The sequence below is a fragment of the Bidens hawaiensis genome, unplaced genomic scaffold (assembly GCF_021521415.1).
Source record: "Bidens hawaiensis isolate Kalapana, Puna unplaced genomic scaffold, B.hawaiensis_p1.1 tig00001179_1, whole genome shotgun sequence".
In the NCBI taxonomy this organism is placed as follows: domain Eukaryota; kingdom Viridiplantae; phylum Streptophyta; class Magnoliopsida; order Asterales; family Asteraceae; genus Bidens; species Bidens hawaiensis.
In genome coordinates, this window is record NW_027491068.1 from 103,977 (window position 1) to 122,748 (window position 18,772).

Consider the following 18,772-nt stretch of genomic DNA (forward strand, 5'->3'; position numbering starts at 1 on the left):
CAGAAGTCTTCACACACGCCCATGGATTGAAATGAGCTATCTTCAGTAATATTCCAGCTCGGGCGGTATATGTGATCGGCTTCCAGCAAACACAAAGTAACGCAAAAGAAACGTTTTAGTTATCTAGACACTAATTTGGAAGTCCGCACAGCGGAGAAAAACAAACTTATACCTGCGGAGAACCGGCAGAAAGGTCAGCGCCAGTTGGTGAGCTCCTGCCTGCCCCACGAGAAGAAGGTTGCGCCACGAAATCTCGTGGCGCTATAGGGCTTGCGCGGCCACCATCGGAATCTTCAAAATTGACCTGCTCATCATCCTCTGTAACAGGTCTTTTCTCCTGCGACTTGGAAAAATCAAAAACAGTCTCACGAGGAGGGCTGCGCGCAGGAGGAGGTGAGGGAGGTCTTGACGCCGTTAGATCAGCGCGTAAAATAGTCTCCTGCTCCTTAGTGATCCCAATGAGAGGAGATTCAGTGCTTGTTGAAGCAGGAGCAGAACTAACAGTGCCGGCGCCAGCAGTGCCACCAGCAGCTTATGTGCCAGCTATAATTCCTATGAAAAACCAACAAGGAGAAATGATTCATAACTTGAACTAAAGGAAAAATTCAGAAAATCAAAGCGCAATAAATACCTTGGCGCACCGCCGTCCGCGAATTGAGCATCGCCATGAAGTCCATTTTCCCCCTTTTCAAGGGTAAAGCAGGGGACTTCAAAGCAACCTTCGGCGCAGCCTCGGTACCTTGTCGCGCCTGAGGTTGAGCCACCAAAGTCGCCGGCTCTACAAACATTTGAGTGAACAAAGCTTCATTAATAACTCTATCGGAATCACGCTCATAAAACCACAAAATATAAACAAAGTATACCTGTTGGAGAAGATGAAACGGCAGGCGCAGCGCCGCTTCCCTTGTCCGCCGCGCGAAGAGATGAGGCGGCAGCACCATACCTCGTGTGGACGGGAGGATTGCCCACACCTCGAGGCAAAGAAGACGAGGAAAACTTGGAGGTAAATCTCTTGGTTTTCTCAAGTCCCTTCGCTTGGGTAGGAGGATCCTGGGCAACAGGGGCATCATTTTTCTTCTGTTTTTTACTGGCCCCTGTGCCAGTTTTGCATTTAGCTTTGCGCTTGAGTTGTGGCGCCTCAGCTTCTTCCTCCACCTCCTCTTCCGCAAGCTCCAACTCATAATTCTCGAGCGCATCTACAATACGTGCAACAGAAATGTTAACCAAATTTGGTATTCTAAAGGCCTAAGCGTAAGTACAAAGGCTTACCAGGCGCATCGCTGTCAAAGAAAAATTCTAAATCGACAGGGATGAACATATCATCGAAGCGATCGGGGAAAGCAACTTCCCCAGCGCTCAGCGCGACAGAGCCACCCTCCATATGCTCGTCATAGGCGGCGTGGACGTATTCCTTGCTTACTGCATAAAACAAGACAAATGATATCAGCAAAACGAATTATATTCGCGCAGAAATAATGCAATGAACAAATAACCCACCTAAGCCATCAACATGGATGACAGGCTCAGTCGCGCTGTCGGTCCACCTCTTGCTCATACCAACCCCCACCAGCGCCTCCTCGCAAATATTCTTGGCGGGGGATGGTTCAGCAGATAACTTGTTAACCCATATGCCCGTTGGGTTCTTAAGAACATTCTCATCCGTGGGCACAGAAGTGATCGCGCGCATGGTCATGCTGATGGGAATCACACCAGCCATAATATAAAAAAAATTTTCAGTCCAGTCATGAAGGCTTTTGAAGGAAACAGTGCAGCACTTAACCTTCTGACTGCGCGGTGTGAATGAGAACCAAGAATCTTGGATTTTTGGCTTGTAAAAATATTGAAAGCGCCGAGGGGTGGGCTCCTCGCGCTGAGCTTTGCACATGAACTCAAAATGAGTCATGCGCACTAGTCCACAAGGATGGACTTGGGATATGTGAATCCCATAAAACTGAAGGAGCGCACCTATAAACCTTGTCATCGGAAGACGAAGGTTACAGTGAGTGAAAAAGTGAGAGTATAAAGAGATATAGCCGGTGGGCGGATCTGCCGCCGTTTGCCCGGTCGCCGGGAGCAGACAGCTGTACTCAGGGAGAAAACCCTGAGAGGCGACGAGATTATCGAAGTCAGACTGTTTCAATTTGCAGGGAATCTCATCCCATCTCTTCACCGTTTTGTTCTTCCCCACCTCCTCCGACGAGGCCTCGGCAGCCCGTTTACCCTTGCCGGTTTTCTTCAAAGTGGACATAACTAACGATTTTACAAGGCGTTTGCTGGGGGAAATTGTGGTGTCTGGGTTATCAGACATACAATTGTGAATCAAACAGCGGTTACTTTAAGCACGGAAATCTGGAAGCAAAAGATAAAGGCTCTTAATCGGAATGAAAATTGAAGGAGAAAGAGCTCTGAAAATAACAATGAAGATGAAGAAAAAACCACTCAAAAGGCTTGCTTTTATAGGCCCAGGAGAGAGAAATAAACAGGTAATGATCAGAGTTACGCTCACGCGCCCCCACTTGCAGGTGCAGGCCAACATGAGCGCGACACGTGTTCCTGACACTGTATGAGGAGACATGAAAGGCCACTGTAGCACCTCGAGCATACGAAAAGTCTGACACATAACGTCTCCATCTCTGACGCATGTCAGCACCAACCAACCACGTATATGGACGATTCATTTCAACCAAAAGGATAGAATTTCGCGCAACGCACATATGAGAAATGAAAAAGAAAAGACAAACCCTATTAAAAGAGCAAACTATTAAGTCTAATATCTATCTTACCTCGCTCGCGCGAGACAAGACACACATTAGACTGGGGGGGCTTGAAGAGGTATGCACCCGCCTTAACATCGAGCGGGGCGGGTCAACCCACAAGATATAGACAAGAGGCTTGAAATCAGGATGTCATGAAGACACAAAGCCAAAACCTATGCGCGTGGCGCATATCACATATGCTCACGCATATCACATATGTTCACGCATCACATATGCTCACGCGTATCACATATGCTCACGCATCATATATGCTCACGCATATCACATCTGCGCGTGGCGCATATCACATATGCTCACGCATATTACATATGCTTGCGCATATCACATCTGCGCATGAAACATCTGCGCGTGAGAATAAAGAGAAGACCTCGCGCATCCCCAGGATAGGCGCATATCACACATGCACATAATCAACCACGTCCTTATCCAAATCAGGATAAGGACAACCATGATTGTGCTCATCAGACAACCTTCCAGAAGGTATCCTTTAAGGAATAAAGAATTTGCTGATGTTGACAGCTGCCAATGAAGGGTGGACAACTCAGCAAAGCCCATGTGCTACCACGTGATTACACATGGGTCAGGTGAAATACCTTGGTCAGAGAATATTCAATGAAAAAGCACCAGGTGTCCTAAGGACACGTGGCGCGAAGCAATAGGAGGAGGCCAAAAAGGCCCTAATTGGGTCTAAGCCCAATCATTGGAAACCCTAATACTATAAATACCACACCACCTCCACAGTGGGAGGGAAGCAGGAAAATACATTCTAAGTCCTTACTCACTTTCAGATTATTATCTTCTCCTACAATATCTTATTCTCACACCGGAGGGTTACCCCAAATAGGACCCCTCTGTCCCTTTCTGAGGGGTAAGTTCACGGTGCTGCTCGTTTTGTAGGTGGAAGAACTCATATTCCGGAAAACCATCGGTGATATAGCACACTCATACCCGAGGAAAGTTGATCGTATACTAGTAAGTCGATCCACGTTTCTTCAAGGATCAAGCAGACATCCACCGTTGTAGTGCCAAAGTCCAGCGAACAAGGTTGGATCTGCAAACGTCTGACGGACGAGAAGATGTGGGCCCGTCAGTTTTAAACATTGCTAATATTTAGCAATAGATAAACGGAACTGCCGGGAAACAATTTGTACCTTAATCACTGCTACAGATCACCGTCCGCCGCCGCTTGACGCCTCGATTGCGATCTCGTTTACAAATCTCCGACGATCTACAATAAGCATAAGAAATTTGGGGGTTTGCCAATATAGAAATTGAAATTGAAAGTGGGTATGGTGAATTTAGGATTTATGAAAAAATTGGGGGTGGATTAAAAGTGAAGTTGAGGAAATGAAGAGGGTAGTCGAGTTTGCCGATGAAGATGGTGTTGGTTGAAGTCATCTAATGTGAATTAAATGGTTGAAGTAATCTACAGTTAGAGTTGTGTGTATTAATATTATTCATTTTTTAATTAAATGATTAACTAAATAAACTATAAAAATGACTAAAATAAACTATTTTAATGAAAATCGTATATTTGAGCAAACCTTAAGAACGATTTTAGCACTTCACTCTTAATTAAATATAAAGTAGTAGGTGATGATGTGTAGGTTTGTGGAGGCTTGTTGTTGTGAAAAAAAGTGTGAGTTTTTGAGAAAAGTTTGAAACATGATGTGACGCTGATGTGACGGTTTGTTGAAGTTTGTTGTTGTTGATGCCCTTAGTGTTCTTAAATATGTGATTCTTGTTTTAATTTCTTCACCTTCAGTTGTAAAGAAGTGGCCCAAAAATGATATTTTCTAACAGCCACCATCAAATATCTGTCAATATTTTTAATAAAACCATAGAAACAAAAACAATGGATTTTTATTAGAACCATATGTTATTTTGGATTCGATTACTACAAGACGTATACGTGGCAATTATTGTTACTATATAGTATACGCTAGACGAAATCTTTTGTGGAATGCGTAAAGAACGAAAAATAAATATATAATATGAAATAAGGGTTTATAAACTAAGCGGCTAGGCAAAGACATAATAGTTTTTATATCAATGTATGTATGTTATCGGTATTAACTATTATGGTATACAATTGATTGTCATGAAATAAGATTCACATTGTAACACATTTAATCTTGCAAGAACTACAAGAGGTGGATGATGTATATTTCGATGAATAATGATTTACGCGCGGGTATTTTCTGCAACATGCTAATGAATGTGTGTTTCTATTTATGTCGGAAATGTATCAGAAATAAGAGTGGCAACAAGTACAGCATGTGTGTTGTAATAATATCGTAAATTCTTGGTTATTTTACAATTTTACAATATTATGATGTATAAAATAGATCTTTAATTTATAGTTGGATTTAAAATTTTAATCAACCAATTCTTAAAACCATGATTAATCGAATTAATGGAAGCACATACTTTTAATAAGCTAATCTGCAGACTTATGGTAATAAAAACCTTACAAAATCAAAATCAAAACCAAAACATTAGTTATCAAACAAACAACTTAACTAATTCTCACCCAAATTTCTACACATAATCCAACAAAACCAATATCAATAAGATGAAAAACAGTAATGTAAATCCAACTTTGACCAATTAATAATGTATGGTTACACAGAAACTATCAACTAATAGAAAACAATACTTCATGCACTCTACCATCTTCTTCTAATCTGTCTTCAGTGTGGTGGCTTAATTTGGGTAGAATTTAATAATTTAATTTCTTCATCATACAGTAACGTTTTGATTCCTATCTTCTTCTCTTCCACATAATATTTCTTCATCCAGATAGTATTAAGCTTTCTTACACACCATCATCAATCTTTCGCTTCTTCATGTTTCCCGAATCAACCCTCAAGCCCGATTCTTTGGATCCATGTTTCTCGTCAACAACCCTAACCGATCTTCCAATTCCCGTTGCTTTCACAGATTCATCAAATATATCACATTCATAATGTAACATCACGTAAAATTCGGGCCAAAAATGTCAAATTTCCAAAGTCAATGGACCAATTTTGTCAATTCCTAAACTCCAGGGGCTAAAATGTAAAATCTGCTTTATTAACCCTTCGCGCTACGCGACAGGGTCAGGAAAGACACCCATCGCGTACCGCGATGGGGTGTCTGACACATCGTGACACGTGTGCCACATGGCACACGGTGGCAACGTCTACTGCCACGTGTCACCACGTATTGACACGTGTGGCTGCACCTGCCACTTGTCGACACGTAGCAAGCCTACACCCTGACTCATCAACCCTATATCGCGGTACGCGATAGGGTAGTCAGGGAACCCATCGCGTACCGCGATGGGATCCAAAAATCCCTATAAATAGGGCAGCCACGGGTTTGAACCTCTCACACCTTAAGTTCACACATATACTCTCTCTCTCTTGCTTTCTCTCACTACCTCGAACTTCGTGCCACTAACCTATCTTGAAAAACGTGTCCCGAAACCTCGTAATTCATACCCGTTACCTCGATTTACATGCCAATCCCCGACATCCCGAACAAGAAGGAAGTGATGTCCGACGACCCGGTGAATTCCTCGAAGTGCGTGCCAAAGGTGTCTCGAAAAGCGTGCCAAGTGAGGAGGAGGAGTTTGAAAAGAAAAGAGTGTTGATTGAGCGGCGTCGAAGTGCTGCCCAAATATCTAGGGTGTTGCCAAGCCAAGCAAGGTAGGCATAATGCCCAACCAAAATAATAATAAAATATTGAAAGGGCTTAATACCCCAAGTCGATATTATTCTCGATAAACAAATAACAAATAAAAGAAAGAAAAGAAAGATGATATATATATATATATGAATATATATGTAGATAATTACTCTTTGTTATATAAACATATTATTTAAGTATTATGAATATACTTAAATAATAAAAGAAATACGTTTCTTAAAGAAGAAGAAACGTCGGGTTTTTCAATATAAACTAAAGGTTTATGAATTACTATTAAAACTAAAGGTTTTAAAGTAAATAAGAAATAATGAACTAAAGGTTCATCGAGATAATAAAGACTAAAGGTCTTAAGCCGGATCGTGTATCCGACTAATGAATGTTATACTCGTACTATAGGTGCGAGATAGCGAAAGAAGATTAACGGACGGTGTTGGAAGCCGATCCCATTGAAAAGGTGAATACGCCCCACTTTTACAAACTTGTTTTTTTAAAACAAACAAACGTGTTATGTGTAAAACTTTACATGAGGCTATGTGTCTCTAAAAACATTGTAAATAAGAGTATAAGCCAGCCCTCAGGCTATGGTATACGTTTGTCTGGATCCTTACATATGTGGAACGCGGTGGGCACATCGCACCACGCCTGGCCACGACCTCCAGCCACGATGGGCCGGACCCAAGTTATGTCCGAGTGGGGAATGGCCTTGTGTATATTTATAGTACCCAAGATATGTCATAAACGCTGCGGTGTTTCGCTGAGGCGACCTAGTGCAGAGACTCGAGTTTATGATGATTGTTTAAATTGATTATTCCTAAGCCAAGATGGGCCGAGGCTTACGTGGTCTCAAGGGGTAATTAAGTAAAGAAAATATTTTTGCGTCAGCATATTCACCAGCAACGTGACGTATTTTATTAACATTTTGCAGGTAATCGGGAATAGAGCTTGCAAGACGAAAAAGCTCAAGTATCCGATGGCTCGGATAAATTTTCTTGTATATATTAAAATATGGTGGTTTTGTAAATTTATAAACAAGTAAAACAAATCGAGACTTTCGTTTCGTATTTTGTATTGTAAATATTTATAATAACGATCCTTTGTTTTTATAAAGACTTCCGCTATAACCCGCTACTCTGTTTTATTTACAAACACGATACTAACTTATGGGTCGCACTCCTAGGCCTAGATTTGGGGTGTGACACATAATCAATCAATATTCGCTTCTTCAAGTTCCCCGAATTAATCTTTTTTTCTGTTTTCAACCTTGTTTCTTGGGATCCAAGTTTCTTCTCAGGAACACTACACAATCTTTCAATTCCCGTTTCCTTAAGAGTTTCCACATATGAACCTATGTTTTCAACCTTCTTTAAAGTTTCATCAGAAACATCAAGAACCGGTTTGAAATTTAAAACCTCGTCAACTTTCCGATCCGGAGTTACTGGACCCTTCGGATCATCTTTCCTCAGCTTTATTCTTACGATCAACGATCAGGGTTGTGGAGGGTTTCTAGGGCTTTGAATAGATTCGCCAACTTTGATCAGTTGTCGCATATTGTTTTCATCATTATCTTTCAACCACTCATCAACCATTCCTTTCCATACTTTCACAAGTGTTCTGGAAATCTGTGCAACATGTTTTTCCGCGTGATTTCGGAGATGATTAACGGAGATTCCGGCTCCAGTTAACTTGAAAATGTGCACATATTTCACCATACGTTGAAGTTTCGATAATGACTCTAACAAAACTAGTTCAGATTCATCGCCGCTATCAAGAATGTCTTTCACCTTCAAAACTTTAGCAACCATTGTTTCGTCTTCCGAATTCATAAACTGATAATCACATGAGCCGAGGGTTTCAGAGATCATCTCTCCTTTTGGAAGACATGCGCGTGACCGGAAGCCACCACCATGATCGCTGCTGATTTTGATTATTCCATTGATCAAAGTATTAATGTTGTTTCAAGGTTTTTTTGTGGACTTGAGTTTTGTTAAAGAAACAATGGATGAAGTAATTGTAATATCGAAGTAACTAGGGTATATACCCGCGTGACACGCGGGTGGAATAACATGTCACTAAACATAATCAACTTAAACATCAATTTAAACAAACATAATATTTCTTTAACAATTAAAACTTGATAGATTTACATTGTCACTAAACACATCACTATACAAACCAAAAAGTAATAAATTTACATTGTCTTAATATTAAAACTTCCAAATTACATGAAGTTAATTTGAACATAACAACCAAAACACATTAACAAAATAACTAATAATGTTCTTTGCTATTAAACAATCATCATCTTGAAAACTTCAACAAAAAAAATCCATTTTCCTAACACACCTGAAAATTGTTACAACACAATAGCAGATTATATAAAATATAAACCAAACAAAACAACATGTATAATAATTACTAACATATAAACATTACTAAAGTTGTTATGTGGAATAACTTGTCACTAAATATATTGAAATATAAAAACCTTTTTTGGCCGTCATTTTATACTTAATAAATTTTATACTCTTCTAAAACAACCTGTTTTGAAATATTTTCAAAATAGTTACAAAATATAAAAAAAATTTGAATTAGTCAACTTTAAAAAATTATGAAATTTTGTTTGATTTTTGACCAATCTTGCAACAAACTTTTAAATGATCACTGACATTAATATTTTGTTAAAATTCGAAAACTTGAATACATTTTACAATAAATGAATTTTCAAATAACTTTGAAAAGATTAAAATTTTTTATGTTGACTTTGAAAATAATTAAACGTGAAAAAATATGAGGGAAAATCAATGAAAACAAAATATAAACGTTTTGTCACTAAATTATAAAATATTTTTAATATTCTTTGAAAACATTATGAAGACTTAGACTATCAAATTGTTTGGATGTTATAATTAGAATATTTATATCATGTTTAAAAAACTTTTTAGTTAAAATGGATAAAAATATAATACGTGTTTATTATATATTATTGAGAAATTTAGTGACATTAATATTTTGTGAACACAAATTCAAAAAAAAATATTGAACATACATAACCAAATTTAAAATGATGAATATAAAAAGAAACTTATGTTTCGGGTGTGGAATCTCATAATCAATTGAATCTACTACAAATAATAACTATAACAAATTAATATGTGATTAATTTAATATTTGAAATCAGTAGTGACATTAATATTTTATGAAAAGTTGTCATTTTTAATATTAATGTTCCTTTAATCACCCATTTAAAAAGTTCAACTTAAAGTTAAAATCAACTTTAATGTTTGACCAGACAATTTAAAAATGTTTGACCAGCAATTAAATAAAAAAATCAACTTAAATTTAAATTTGGAAATTTAAACTTTTTTAATCAAATAGTTTTAGAAAATAATAAATTGGAATGATGGTAAGTTTAGACGTTATGGAATATTGACCAACCATTTAAAAATTTCAACTTTAACTTAAATTTGGAATTTAAAATTCAAAATTGTAATCGTTTTAGAAATAAAAAAAAGTGAAAGAAAAAAGAAATATAATTAATGCAATTATGGCGTCAATCAATTAATGTTCCTAATTAATAATAAACTCAATTAATGCAAAATCAATTGTTCTATTTAATTAAACAAATATTTAACCATAAATAAATTTTAGAATTAACAAATATAATTTTAGTTTTTCCTTTTTCTTCCAGGATTCGTAATTATGGCGCCAATCAATTGAATTTTTGGAAACCGTAATTACAGGGCCAATTAATTGAATTTATACAAAAATAAAATTTTCTTTAATACATCTGTTCTGATTAAAATATATTAAATGGACAACCAACAACTATATATGATTGATTATATAAAAATCAAATAAATTACATGAATTGTGAAAAATACATAAATACATGAATAATAACAAAAATATACATCAATATTAAACAAAAAAAAAAATAAGATATCTTATCAACAAATCTTCAACCCATGAAATTAGCTGTATCAACTTGAGAACATAACCTGAAATGAGAAAATTAAATATTAATATTCGTTTTACAAATAATAAATTTTAATCGTGGTAATGTTACATGTTATGAAAAATTTACCTAATAATTCATAAAATTCAACTTTAATTTAAATTTGAAAATTTATAAATTTTAAATTGCATCGTTTTAGAAATAATAAATTTTAGTGATGGTAATTTTAGAAATTATGAATGTTTGTTTAATCACCCATTTAAAAAGTTCAACTTAAAGTTAAAATCAACTTTAATGTTTGACCAGAAAATTTAAAAATGTTTGACCAACTTAAACGTTTGACCAACAATTAAATAAAAAAATCAACTTAAATTTAAATTTGGAAATTTAAACTGTTTTAATCAAATAGTTTTAAAAAATAATAAATTGTAATGATGGTAAGTTTAGATGTTATGGAATATTGACCAACCATTTATAAATTTCAACTTTAACTTAAAATTGGAATTTAAAATTCAAAATTGTAATCGTTTTAGAAATAAAATAAATGAAAGAAAAAAAAACAAATATAATTAATGCAATTATAGCGTCAATCAATTAATGTTCTAATTAATAATAAACTCAATTAATGCAAAATCAATTGTTCTGTTTAATTAAATAAATTTTTACCATAAATAAATGGTAGAATTAACAAATATAATTTTAGCTTTCCTTTTTCTTCCATAATTCGTAATTATGGCGTAAATCAATTATATTTTTGGAAACCGTAATTACAGGGCCAATTAATTGAATTTATAGAAACGTCGTAACCTTCCAAATTCATACTCCAAATTGGTGTTCACGGTTTCAACTGAATCAGATCGTGGTTCGAAACGTACTGGAAAAACGTAAAAACGTAAAAATATTAGCTCCATCGTCGTTTTTGATTTAGAACCTAAACTGATTTTAAAAAAATCAGTTAACAATGAAAACAAAGATAAAAAGGTTAGATCTACAATAACCGGAAGAAAATATGATGTTGCCGGAAAAATATATAACCTTGCCGGAAAATCATATAACATTGTTGGCCATTAGAGTATAATATATAACCTTACCAGAAAACGATTAATCTCGATCTGCATTTCCGGAATATAGAAGATGGTGGATGGTGGAGTTAGTAAGCCGAGAGATATAGGGAGAGAGAGATAGAGTTTAAATACAAACAAAAATGGAAAACAAAAATCTTACCTGAAAACCTTAATAACTTCAAAATATCAATTCAATCTTGGATTTTGATATACAACCTAAAGAGATTATTACAAAATCATATAACAATTAAAATAAATATAAAACCATATCGGAAAACCTTACCGGAAAAAGATATTACCTTGCCGGAGAATCAAATAACATTGTTGGCTATTAGAGTATAATATATAACCTTACCGGAAAACGATTAATCCCGATCTACATTACCGGAATATAGAAGATAGTGGATGGTGGAGTTAGTAAGTCGAGAGAGAGATTAAAATGATTTTGGTGAAAAATATTAAGCTTTAAATAGGTTTTTTGGTGTTTGGTCAACATGACACATGGCACAATATTAGAGCTTCTGAAAATGGTAATTTGATGACTGGATGCACATGTGGACAGCTTAGTTGAAGACCATGTGGAAGCATTGTATTGATTTAATAGATCAGTAAGATGTGTATGTATTTAAAGAAACTATGATGAAGTAATTGTAACAAAAGAAAATGCGGTAAATTTGAAATATATAACTTGGGATGCAAGCGAGTAATTGGTATATCCCAGTAACCCACTTATAAAATTTTCTCGTGGCTACCTTTCAATTATGAAAGGTAAAAATTATAGCCAAGCTTCAATTTTTTAACATACAAAATGTGCCACTAATATTAACTAGGTATTTACATGCCGCGTTATGGTGATGCATAGAAGCGAATTTGATAGGTATCAGTTGAGTTCGTAATGGTAACAACAATAAACCCCTAAAAGTAAACACACAAATACTCTTGACACTTGTATAACTTATGATAGAAAAAACATAGTTAAAACTACTTGTAGTCAATTAGTAAAACCCACACGATATGGCTGTGAGTTGACGCAAATTCGGTCGGTATCGGGTCACAGCACCAGAACTAAACAAACAAAACATACTTAAACCACAAACAAATGCAAAAACATTTAAATCACACACACACAAAAAAAAGTAAAAAGTAGAAAACAAAAGAACTAATTAATCTATAGTTAATAAGTCATATAGTCAAAGATAGAACACAAATCCACATCCACTTCACAACTGACGGGGAAAAAAATTAATGAACATATAGGTTGCACGGAGGAGTTGAACACGGGCTGACGCAGAAAGTTGATGTGCCCTTTGATTAGTTTTTCTATGGTTTTATTTAAATCAAGGTGATTTTTAGACAATTGTGTTTGTGTAGTGTTGTGACTGTTATATTCTTTGTTTAAACAACCCAAGCTCGAAGCTTGAGGCTGAGACTTTTTTGCTTCTTTTATCCCGTTTTATATTATTGATTATTTTGTGTTTTCTTTTGTTTTGAATATTTTAGTTTGACGAATTTGTTATTTAGGCTTATTTCAGTAACCATAACAACACATCCAGTACCGGTCGAGTTCACGTCGACTCGCTGCCGCAATGTCCGAGTTTTTTCATCACGCCGATTATATCCATCGAATAAATATAGTTTTAAATATGTTATGTTTTTGTATTATTAGCTATGCGAATGTTACCACTATTATGGGCTTCTACAAACTTACTTTTAGGTTTAGTGTCGGTTCCGTAACAAACCTACCGATACCGACCAAATTCGTGTAGTTTTGATCATAAGTTGTACATTTGTCGTTCACGTTTTGAACGTTTACATATCTATCCAATTGATTTAGTCTCGGTGTCGTAATGAACTTAGTCGATATCGACTAAGTTTGCGTCAGTTCGTGTCATTTTGATCACAAGTTGTAAATTTTCCGTTACCGTTTTGGACGTCTACATATTTGTCCGGTTGATTTAATGTCGGTGTCGCATCAAACTTAATCAATACTAACCAAGTTTGCGTCGTTGTGTCGCCGCAATGCGGCATGATTACCTAATTATTGTTTTAATTTCTTCACCTTCAGTTGCAAAGAAATGTCTCAAAAATGATATTTTCTAACAACCACCATCAAATATCTGTCACTTTTTTAATAAAACCGTAGAAACAAAAACAATGGATTTATATTGAAAACCCATATGTTATTTTGGATTCGAGTACTACAAGACGTATACGTGGCAATTATTGTTACTACAGTATACACTAGACGGGATCTTTTGTGGAATGTGTAAAGAACGAAAAATAAATACTTAATATGAAATAAGGGTTTAGCTGACTATAAATTCAGGAATAAAAAAATTAGAAAGCCGGGGTTTATTATGTTTTTCTCTAACTCTTAACTTAATATGCTTCATTTTTCAAACAAAAATGTGATATCGCTAAATCCTAGAATTTCAAGCTATTTAAGTTGACATGAGTTTTGATATATTATTTTAAAGAACCATATACTTGAAATAGCGGATGATGCAATGATGATCTAGTGACACGTCTAACCCTTTATTACGAAGCTTTCACTTTCAAGTTTTGATTCACAATTGTAATGAGTTTTTATATACATGTATATTGTGCGTCTACTTTATTTTTATATTCATTACTGCATTAGTCTTCATGCATGTAATGAAATTGTTAACTCATTACAACAATTCAATGATTAATTAACTCTTGTAATTGGTTTTGATGCACATGTATAATGACATGTAACCCTTTACAACATTGCTTCCACATTTCAGATTTTATTTAATATTGTAATGACTAATGAGTTTTGATTTACATTAATATAAAAGATATGCCTAACTCATCACAACATTTACTTGAACATTCCTGTAATGGGTTTTGAGACATATTTATTGTGTGTTCTGCCCATTAACTTTGTAATTTCAAATTTGAGTTAAATGTCATTTTAGTATATGTGGTTTGGTCAACTACGCAACTTAGTACATATTCTTTATTTTATGCAAATGACTACCTCAGTTTCAAAACACTTGCATTTTTAGTACTTTTTTGCTAACTCCGTATATTTTTTCCTTTAAGTCATGGATAATTTGGTAACTTCTTAATTTTCTTTGTTTTTTTCTTTTCTTATAAACGCTTATATATTGTATACCCTAAATCCCCAAATCATAACATCAAAATCCAAATCCTAAATCCCCAAATATCGTAAAAATTCAAACCCTATGATAATATGAAGAAAGGGATTGTGTTTTTATACACACATTCAAAAACATATCGTTGTCATGACGAATGTATAGTGTTCCGATGACAAGTTGTAAAGTCACTTCACCATCAATTTTATTATCATTTACTGCAGAAACTATTCAATGTTTATTATCATTAATTACACAACCTATGAATAAATATAAAACCAATGCTAACATATAGGATAGATATAAATTCAGTGTATCGGCGGAAGGTGATATGGAGGCCATTCCTAATCATGCACAGCTAATTGTAGTTATATTCCTGCCCCCACCACCAGTTAAGCACATATCCCAGTTGTTCTGTTTTATTTTATCCAATACAACCATCAACTTCAATAAATAAAAACAAAATCTTGTAGTGATCCCATATTGAAAGTTACAAAAAAAAAAAGATTTATGAGCTCGAATCTAAAAGATCGATATCTAGATATTTACAACCGGACTCTCTCCATTGCCTCTCCAAAGAAATATGTTTTGTTTTTCAATACGGCTGTAAAGTGTAACAAACCAAACCGTACTAGGCAGAAGAAGGCTTTTTTATGTTTGTCTGTTAAGCTTTTAATGAAATCACAAATAACTAATCTAACGAAAATTCTTGTTCTTGTTCTTTGTTTAAAGAAATGTTCACGAAAAAGATGAACAAACACAAACAATATTTTATTTTATTCGGCTAACCAAGAATCATAAGTGCTCGTGATACCCTCAACTTTTATAACGAAGTGCAAAATCAATGTAATTTATTTTCCGTTTTATATATTTGGATACCTTTGACTTCCTTGAGCAGATATTATCATGATATCCCCATGTCCAAATTTTTTTTAGGGGAAACCACTAAAACTTTTTTCTAGATACGCCACTAGTCCAACTTCCAAGTTTGTGTTGGTGTTTCATTTAACAATTCATATTGAGTTATTCTTATATTAATTTTACATCTAAGATAATCATATAATACTCATATATACGTTTGTTTTACAATTAATAATTTTGCTTAAATCTATATAAAAAGATCATAAAATAATTAAGATATACTAATTAATATGTACTAGTTAAATACTTTAATTACAATTTTCTATATAATTTAGCGATAGAATAGTTAAAAAACATTTAATGAACAAACATAAACAAATAAACAAAAATTACGAAAACAACTAAACAAACATGACTTTCATTTATTGAATCGAACAATTTCCTTGTTCATGTTCATAGATTTATTAAACAAGCGAACTTCTACCGAATAGTTCGTTAAACATTCGGTTCGCTTACGGCCCAAGTCTCTGGTTTGGAAGTGATAAAAGTGAATAGTTTAAGGGCAAAGTTGGAAATAAGAAAAAATAGAAAGGGTGATGTTGGCGGCAGAATCGGCCATGTGACAGCTAAGCTTAAGATGGCAATGGCTTGTATTATTATTATTAATTTATTATTATTATTATTATTATTATTATTATTATTATTATTATTCTTTCTCACTTAATTCATCTCTATATACCACACGAAACGAAACAAACAATACTGAAACCCTAGATCATCATCATCCATCATGAGTCTCTTTGGACTCGGTAGCAGGTACGTAATCAATTATTATACATTTATACGTATCAATCATCTATCCAACTCTTGTATTGCTTGCTTGACTAATTTCAGTTGATTGATTTTGAATTTTATCTCAATCGTTGATTCGCGATTCATATATTATTCATATTGACGAAGATTATTAATTAGTAGCTTAATCACGTTAGTTTCGTCTAACTTTGTTCAATTACGTCATGTTAACTATGAATCCTGTGTGTGTGTGATACCGTATTGCAACAAACACGTTAGTTCTTCGATTATTTGATGTAATTATTACTAGTTTTGGTATGAAAACAACGAGTTTTTGTCGGCTTTAGACCTGCGTAAGCGTATATGGATAGGCTTATGTGTTAACTGTTACATGATCCAGTCAAGTCAATCATACATTCATTTCAGGTCAAAAGTTGATAAAGTCAAGTCAGTTATACATCAAATTTAAGTCCGAAATTGATAGAATGATAGGTTTATGTTATTTTGTTTACGGCAACAAACAAATAATTGTCTAGCTACTTCGTACGGGATGACCTAATGGCAAAAGGCCATCATCGCCAGGCGCCAGCTGTACGGAGCCCTCAGGATCAAACAATATATCACAAAGGTTTATATCATTACGTGCTACATGATTCTGTGATTTTGATTTTTTCTTAGTTTGGATATGCAGATTATAGCTAATGCCAAATATAGGTAGGTTCTAGAACTCTTTTTTAAGTTTTCTACTAAAGACAGCTATATAATACAGAGCCACACTCAGCCACTTTTTGTTGTAGTCTTTTGGGCTTTAAATTATCATCATCATCATCATCGTACTCAGTATATCCCACCAATAGCAAAGCTATGGTAGGGTCTGAGGAGGGTAAGATGTAGGCAGCCTTACCTCTACCCCATAGGGATAGAGAGGCTGCTTCCGGTGAGACCCCCGGCTCGATAGTAGTTTTGCATCAAGCCTTAGACATAAGGCACATAGCACTCAATCATCTGGGCTTTAAATTATGATATTCTTTTTATTTTTCACATGTTTACAATTGCTAATTTTCGGATCGCATTTGTATTTACAGAAACCAGAAGACTTTTCGACCTAAAAAGAGCGCTCCGTCGGGAAGTAAGGTTAGTTCGTTACACCTAAACAAACGTTTACGAATATTTATTGATATCAAACTCATTTAATGTGATCAATTGATACGGATTCAGGGCGCACAGCTTAAAAAACACATTGATGCTACTTTGGGAAGTGGAAATTTGAGGGAAGCCGTTCGCCTACCGCCTGGAGAAGATCTTAACGAGTGGCTGGCAATAAATGGTAATGATCTTCTTCACTGCTGTTTTAATGTAAATTAACATATGATTACTGATTTATATAGTAACTTTTATTTTCTGCAGCTGTTGATTTCTTTAATCAAGTGAACATCCTTTATGGTACCCTTACTGAATTCTGCACACCGTCAACATGCCCAACAATGACAGCTGGAACAAAGTAACTTGCTCAATCCTTCTTAGTCGGTCAAATATAATTAACTATACAGCTTTTAACGTTTTGTTGTTATTTTCAGGTACGAGTACAGGTGGGCTGATGGTGTTTCTATTAAGAAACCAATAGAAGTATCGGCTCCTAAATACGTCGAGTATTTAATGGAGTGGATAGAAACTCAACTTGATAACGAATCAATATTCCCTCAGAAACTTGGTAATGCTATAATATTTTTTTTTTGGTAATAAACATATTCATTTTCCAATTAACAATATATGATCTAACTTGTGTGTGTATGACCGTTGCAGGTGCACCGTTTCCTTCCAATTTCCAGGATGTTGTGAAGACAATATTCAAGAGGTTATTCAGGGTATATGCTCACATATATCATTCACATTTTCAGATGATTATGAGTTTGAAAGAGGAAGCTCATCTCAATACTTGTTTCAAACATTTTGTCCTCTTCACATGGGTGAGCATCTTTTTTTTGTTTTATATATTCTGTCTTTAATTTCGCTTCTATGTTATTAAATAATTAGTTGAAAATATCAAGAGATGATTAAACCCGACTAATGCAGGAATTCCGGTTAATTGATCAAGGGGAGCTTGCACCTTTGTATGAGCTTGTTGAATCCATCCTGAAGTTGTAGTTCTCATCTTCTTTTTTAACCTTTTTGTTGTTAATTTGAAACATTTTCTTTTTGGAAGTGTCCTAAGCAGCTTTTGTTAGAGATTATTCTTTCATTTTAGCCTACTATATGTTTTTATATTTGAAGGTGGCAACATAATTTAGCTATTTATTTGTTTGTTTAAAACATCCCAATTATTCATACATTATTTTAAGAATATTTAGTTATTCCTACGTTATTTTAAAATAGTTAGTTTTTAAAGTACTTTGTTTGGCTAGTTTTTTTTTAAAGTTAAATCCCTGGATAAGGAGAGACTTATGCATATCATTATTCATTCATACAAAAGAGAGGAGAGTAAATGTGTCTATTGGAAAATACATGAAA

At 34.7% G+C, this 18,772-nt stretch overlaps 1 protein-coding gene across 1 annotated transcript; it reads left to right on the plus strand.

Moving 5' to 3' along the window:
• Positions 1-16,145: 16,145 nt before the first annotated feature.
• LOC143562252 (MOB kinase activator-like 1A) lies at positions 16,146-18,572 on the plus strand. Its single transcript, XM_077050115.1, has 7 exons — positions 16,146-16,288; positions 17,350-17,398; positions 17,483-17,591; positions 17,672-17,765; positions 17,842-17,975; positions 18,068-18,231; positions 18,338-18,572. The coding sequence occupies exons 1-7, from the start codon at positions 16,263-16,265 to the stop codon at positions 18,407-18,409; spliced, it is 648 nt and encodes a 215-aa protein (XP_076906230.1). The 5' UTR covers positions 16,146-16,262; the 3' UTR covers positions 18,410-18,572.
• The last annotated feature ends 200 nt before the right edge of the window (positions 18,573-18,772 follow it).